The sequence below is a fragment of the Pagrus pagrus genome (assembly GCF_965226575.1).
Source record: "Pagrus pagrus genome assembly, chromosome: 13".
In the NCBI taxonomy this organism is placed as follows: Eukaryota; Metazoa; Chordata; class Actinopteri; order Spariformes; family Sparidae; genus Pagrus; species Pagrus pagrus.
The window spans coordinates 3231180-3237988 of record NC_140197.1 but is presented as its reverse complement, the minus strand read 5'-3'; the positions used below and the strand labels follow the sequence as shown (position 1 = coordinate 3237988).

The window sequence follows — 6809 nt, the reverse complement described above, 5'->3', positions numbered from 1 at the left end:
CACTGTCCTGCAGTTGTGTTTTAAGATAGTGGTCTCATTAGGTCAATACTTCATTATGCGTGTTCTGTTACATGTATAAAAAATACGAGTTACTTTTTCATGTGCATGTCAAATGCCTTTCTCATCTGATGGTGGCTGACTAAATAGTTTTTTTTCTGGTTGTGCTAACCTATAGCCTTTGAATCCAATCTGACAGTGCAATGAACAGCAATATTTTTTTTCAATAAAAATAATGTAATTGAAATCCCGTTGTTTCTCGATCTGTGCATAAAAAGTTTGGCTTTTGTATTGAGTGAATGTCAAACAGTGGCATAGCAATACAGTTCTGGAACACTTGCAAAACAATTTTAACGTTGCATATCCACTACTGTTTATGTGTGTGCAAAAACTGTATTTCTAGGAGCACCCCCAGTCAATATTGGAGCACACCCATAGCACCTGCAGTCAAATTTTTCTGGTGCTGCCCCTGTCAACAACATCATGACTTGTGTCAATACACAGAAAAACTGCCTTTACAAGCACAGATATCTGTTTCAGGTAACAAAGCTAGGGCAAGTTGTGATCTTGGGAAGTTGGGATCAACCATGAACATTTTTTACCATTAACTGTAATATGTAATGCCTAAAACTGGTATTAAAATATACATATAACACATTCACACATAGCAGCAGTACAAAAAATGGAAATATTTCCACCAAGCTCAAACCAAACTGATAAATAAAAGGACTTTGAACTTGACTGAGAACTTTGATTTATTCTCTTTTCTTAAGTTTTTTCTCTGTGATGAACACAGTGCATTGCCTATCGCATTTTAGAAAAGAAAAGTTATTACTCTGCTGACTTTAAACCTAGTTACTAGTACTTGGAACACAACAATACAATTGCAATATTTACAAAGGCTAAGGCAAGGTATTACCAGTTCAGACTAAACATTGAAACATTGGTTTTACCATAAATTGCAAAGTTCCCCTTGTCAGAGTCCCTTATGAAAAGAGCTGTATTTTCAGCTGCTGTATTTTTAAATTCAGCTTGTGTCCATCCAGGTTCATTATGATTCTTTTCTGATTTCTGAAAGAACTCGAAGGTGTACTTCAGATTTTCGGGAAAGGCCAGATCAAGGGCATAAATGAGCCCAAATAGCATGATGAAGCCCGTGGTGACACTTCCAAGGTTGTTGAGGACTTTAATGCCCTCAATCACAACTCCCACGTCCTCAGGCTCCTCATGTCCGTCTCTTTGGATTGTGTAAATCCCTGTGACTGTGGTGGTGATGTCCCTCTCTGCATCCTCAACAGCAGTGGGCTGAACAACACAAACACAGAAAAACAAATTTAATTAAAATGCTAAATAACAAACAGAAGCACATGGCTACTTAATATGCAGAATTACGTGTTCTTAACTGTCAGAGGTTAGTTTAGATATTTAATCCAAAATCCAGCTTCCCCTGCAGCATTGACTGCTCATAAAAACCTGCCACTGGTGTTGTCACTGCTCTTAGGTCTACCAGACCGTTAAAATATAAAACTTGTTTTGCTAACTGAAGACAATACAAGACTAGTTTGGTGTGAATGCAGGCTAACAGTTTACAGTGCAATGCTAACGTTAGCTGTAATGCTTGAATATAAACTATGCCCTGTTGCTCATAAAACGTTAAAGTAACAGACATTTACACACCTTGTTTTCCTGACAGCATGAGATGGTGTTTGTCTCACAGCTTCCCTTTTGTACAGGTTATTATTTATTTTTTCTATTTTCATGGCTGACTGACTGTTGGCTAGCCTTTGGTGTTGTAACCATACACTGTAGCAGTGGCGTAGGCAGAATTTTTATCTTGGGTGGGACATTACAAAATTGGATGGGCCATCTTTTCTCAGAAAAAAGGACAGTGCATTTAATTTACAGCGCACAGCACTGTTAACCACTTTATTGCACAAAGTTGGTAACTAAACATGAACCAAACAGCAGGGAACACTTAAACATACATCAGGCTTAAATCTTAAGTACCAGGCACAGTTCACCAATCAGTAATAAAAAAAATCTACTAACTGGCTACAAGACACTGTTATCTAAAGCAAAACAATCTCTTCACATTACAGGCAAATATGAAGCAGTGCTAACAACAGGCCTACCTTTGTTGTTTTCATGGCCTACCAAAACACTTAAACATACTGTATCACACAAAATTCATCAGGCTTAAATCTTAAGTACCATGGACAGCTCACCGATCAACAGTTAAAAAAAAAAAATGAAAACACCCAGCTAAACATCACTTGAATTACGAAATAACACACTCCTTAATTTCTACCAAACCCATCACATCTAATGAATTCTGGTATTAATGAAAAACGAGCAACTCGCACTCGAACATTGTAGCCTAACAGCATGTGGCTACTACAAAACACATGTTATTTAAAGCAAAGCAATCTCTTCACATCACAGGCAAAAATGAAGCAGTGCTATAACAACAGGTCTACCTTTGTTGTTTTCATGGCCTGCAAAACAATTAAACAAACTGTCAGACTTAAATCTTAAGCACCATGGACAGCTCACCGATCAGCAGTAAAAAAAAAAAAAAAAAAAGAAAAGAAAAAGAAAAAAGAATGAAACACTCAGCTATCACAGGCAAATATGAAGCAGGCCTACCTTTGTTGTTTTCATGGCCTACAAAACAAGGCGCAAATGCCTGGGTCTTGCATTGAATATAGAGATGATCTGGTCATAGTCCAAAGTGTCGCAGAGTTCCTTTTCAAAGGACAAAATTGACAGGTTGTTGAGACGGGTGGTACTCATGGATGCTCTGAGGTGCGTTTTAATCCGACCTGCAGTGGAGAACAGTCTCTCAACGCTACAAGACGTCATGGGAAGTGTGATGATGACTCGCAGTAGTTTATTGAGGTTATGGAAAATGTCAGGAGCACATATGTCCAACACTTCCATGAGGGATGGAAATTCCAGCCCGTTGGTATGGAGAGAATTTTGTTCCTTTATTATTCAATCAAATACAATAGATTTGAAACCAAAAAAGAGATTTGAGAGCAAAAGAGAGTAAGTGGCAATCAAATTTTTTTTTTTTGAGATCGAAACAGAACAGTTTGCAATTAAAAAAAAAATATGAGAGAGCATATTTCTTCAACTTCAATCAAAACTCAAAACCATTTTGCTTATAAACCAGTCCTATTTGCTTTCAAGTTAAAAACCTTTGCTTGCAGATCAGTCCTCTTTGGTTGCAAATTCTAAAGTTTTGCTTGCGAATTCAACTGCACTTGATAGGCGGGGCCTACGCTGGTGGATGAGGGAAGAGTTTCTATTGGCTGGTTTGACCTGGCTCCAGCGCCAGCTACACCTTCCGCATTACACCCACTTCCCCCTTGTGCTGTGCTGCTTGGAGGTAAGTTGATAGCCTGTTGCTCTTGAAACGTTTCCCATAAGTAATGAATTGCGCTATATATTGTTGGCTACAGCCTGCCGTACATTCACAACAACAACAACAACAAGTAATGAATTATAATGCCCTGCTGCTGCAAGCACACTGATTAGCAGCATCATGGTTGTCTCTGCTAGTCACGGCCTGAGCAGAGTAGCCTAATGAGTGAGTGAATTACTGAACTACCGCTGAACGCGGTGCCAGTTTCCACTGTGTAGCGGGCTGCTGCTACTCCTCCCGGCTCCGTTCTCACTACAGCTGTTCTAATGTCAACAAACACACGAATAATTTAACAAATTCACGCACATATTTCTAACCAGCCAACATTACTGGTCTGTACAGGAGCAGCTGCGTCAGACGGTCCGACTTAAATGACACTGAATGATGCTTTTGACCTCCGAGATGTAGAATGTGTAGGCTATAGAAGAGAAACGCACATTTCAGCACCACTGATCTGTTTGTTGACATTAAACAGCTGTAGTGAGAACGGAGCCGGGAGTTTAGTTGAGGTAGTTTAGTAATCCACGGTAGTACTGTTGTGTAGGAACCGTGACGTGTTGGCACCGCGAGTACCATGCAACACTAAATGTTTAAATCACAGCCCTACGTTGTATCCGCCTCCCTGTAATTCACTCACTCATTAGGCTACTCTGCTCAGGCCGTGACTAGCAGAGACAACCATGTTGCTGCTAATGCTTGCAGCAGCAGGGCATTATAATTCATTACTTGTTGTTGTTGTTGTTGTTGTGAATGTACGGCAGGCTGTAGCTAACGATATATAGCGCAATTCATTACTTATGGGAAACGTTTCAAGAGCATCAGGCTATCAACTTCCCTCCCAGTAGAGCTTAGATCAGGCCCGACCCTACCCGAGCCCGTTGTGTCCGAGCCCGGCCCGGCCCGACACATTAACTGTAATTATGAGCCCGAGCCCGATTTAAACCCGACAATTTTTTAATACGTGGCGTAACAGTCAGAGTTATTCAATGTAGCCTCCTTTTGTTTAGTGGGTGATGTAACCTGTACGATGAAGAAGAGCAGGTGTACTTCCGCTCCCCGTGAGGATGCTGCTGACAGAGAGAAGACTCCCCATTTTATTTAGTAAAGTGTTGGTGCAAGAACCTCGGCCTGGATCGTTTGCATGTATGCCTGTAACATCTAGTGCCGCAGAGACCTGGCATGGTGTGGTCAGTATTATGAATAAAAGTGCCGTGTGGAAACCCCCACATGCTGCCTGCTGTCTCTTGAGTAACCGGAGGCACCGCACTAAAGTGGACCATCACCTTCCCCTTCACCAGCCCACCTTACAGTGGGCTGTTATAACTGACGCTCTCAACTACAACTCCCAGGTGTTTGAACTACAGAAGTCTGTTTACAATCATCTTAATGAATAATGCAACAAGGACGAAGCATGTACACTGCGTTGTTTGTTTATTCATAACGGAATGGATCGCAAATGAAAAAAGTAATGATTATATAAAAAATAAAAAAAACACAAATGCTGGCCCGAGGATAGTGGTGGGAAATAAGTCCGGGCTCGGGCAGAGAATCTAAACTCTACCTGCAAGCAGCACAGCACAAGGGGGAAGTGGGTGTAATGCGGAAGGCGTAGCTGGCGCTGGAGCCAGGTCAAACCAGCCAATAGAAACTCTTCTCTCATCCACCAGCGTAGGCCCCGCCCATCAAGTGCAGTTGAATTCGCAAGCAAAACTTTAGAATTTGCAACCAAAGGGGACTGATCTGCAAGCAAAGGTTTTTAACTTGAAAGCAAAGAGGACTGATCTGCAAGCAAAGGTTTTTAACTTGAAAGCAAAGAGGGCTGATTTATAAGCAAAATGTTTTTGAGTTTTGATTGGAGTTGAAGAAATATGCTCTCTCATATTTTTTTTTCAATTGCAACCTGTTCTGTTTCGATCTCAAAAAAAAAAAATTTGATTGCCACTTACTCTCTTTTGCTCTCAAATCTCTTTTTTGGTTTCAAATCTATTGTATTTGATTGAATAATAAAGGAACATAATTCTCTCCATACGTTGGCAACTTTCCGGCGCAATTGCTCAATGAATACCGTTAAAGTACTTTGTTTCATCATTTTCCTAGCCGTCGACTGGAGTCAAAAGTCCGCTGGCTAACTGACCATAGTTTCTAGGCTTCATGCCCCGCTCGGTGCACGTCACGCGCGTAACTGTTACCATGGCAACGGCAGCGAGTAGTGCTCTGGGGATCAGTATCTTTTTTTTTTTTGTTTGTTTGTTTGTTTTTTAGAAAGAAAGAAACATATATAGGATATATACTGTAGAATCGGTCGAATTAAAATTCCCTGATGAGCATAATTGGTCTCTTTCAAAAATGTATTTTTAAAAAAAATCCTCAAACGTGTATGGGTGGGCCAGTGATTCATGTGGGCGGCACTGGCCCGGCCAGGCCCACTCCTGCCTACGCGCCTGCACTGTAGATATCACATAAATCACACACACTCAAGGGAGTGGGTCTGATTTTGAGATTGGTGGAGACACAAAAGTGCTCCAAGGCAGCACTCCTGAAAGTTGACGTTTTTTTGCATTAGCAATCATAATTTCACATCATGCAGATGTTATAGGTTAAATAAGGAACATACGAGGAATAACCACAATATTAATTTGACAACTGTATAGCAACTACTGTAAACACATACACACTAGTAACACATGCTGAGGCCTCTGAACACCAGACTTGATATAAAGCTCTGATTTTAAATCCACATGGGTGAAGCATTGCTATTCAGATCATCATCGCTCTAACATTTGTCACAGTGCTGAATGTCATGACTAACATATCCATCATTATTTAACCTCACCTGTGAATTTCCAGCCTCTTTCAGCTTCTCCTCCTCCATCTCCTCCAGCTTCTCCTCCTCTATCTGCTCCAGCCTCTCCTTCTCTACCTCCTCCAGCCTCTCTTCCTCTACCTTCTCTGGCCTCTCCTCCTCCATCTCCTCCAGCCTCTCTGCTGTCTGTCACCTTACAAACATATGTTGATGCATGACATGAACAGATACATTAGGGATACAATGATCATAGAGCTTGATGGTACAGTTATTGCCTGAGCAAAAGGCTTTTACTAAATATTAAGATTACTTAATATGAATTAATTATATTTTATAATTATAAAATCACATGATCATCTAGAATCTGAGGTTTTATTGTATTTCCACCACAAATTTTCTTTATTCGTGTTTTTAAACCGTTGCTCTCTTCTACACAAATACATGAAACAATTCAATATCTGTATTGTTGAGCCTCTACCTATACACCCTTGAAGTAACTTACACTTTGACTCCTAAAGAAGTCTCTTAAATCCAGTTTTCTTTTCTTTGGCATCCTTCAAATCCTATACAGCACACACACAC

The 6809-nt window shown here is 40.5% G+C and overlaps 1 protein-coding gene across 1 annotated transcript; it reads right to left on the bottom strand.

Annotated features, from left to right (window-relative positions):
• Window positions 1-734: 734 nt before the first annotated feature.
• LOC311267610 (uncharacterized protein) lies at window positions 735-6431 on the bottom strand. Its single transcript, XM_084370767.1, has 2 exons — window positions 6258-6431; window positions 735-1302 (listed from the first exon to the last, which is right to left on the bottom strand). Exons 1-2 carry the CDS (start codon window positions 6390-6392, stop codon window positions 913-915), a joined length of 525 nt encoding a protein of 174 aa, XP_084226893.1. The 5' UTR covers window positions 6393-6431; the 3' UTR covers window positions 735-912.
• Window positions 6432-6809: the final 378 nt, after the last annotated feature.

Excerpts from the sequence above, each read along its gene's own strand:
- LOC311267610 (XM_084370767.1), bottom strand. The coding sequence starts at position 6,392 with ATGGAGGAGGAGAGGCCAGAGAAGGTAGAGGAAGAGAGGCTGGAGGAG. Across the intron at positions 1,303-6,257 it reads AAGAGGCTGGAAATTCACAG|CCCACTGCTGTTGAGGATGC; the intron begins GTGAGGTTAAAT and ends TGTGTTGTTCAG.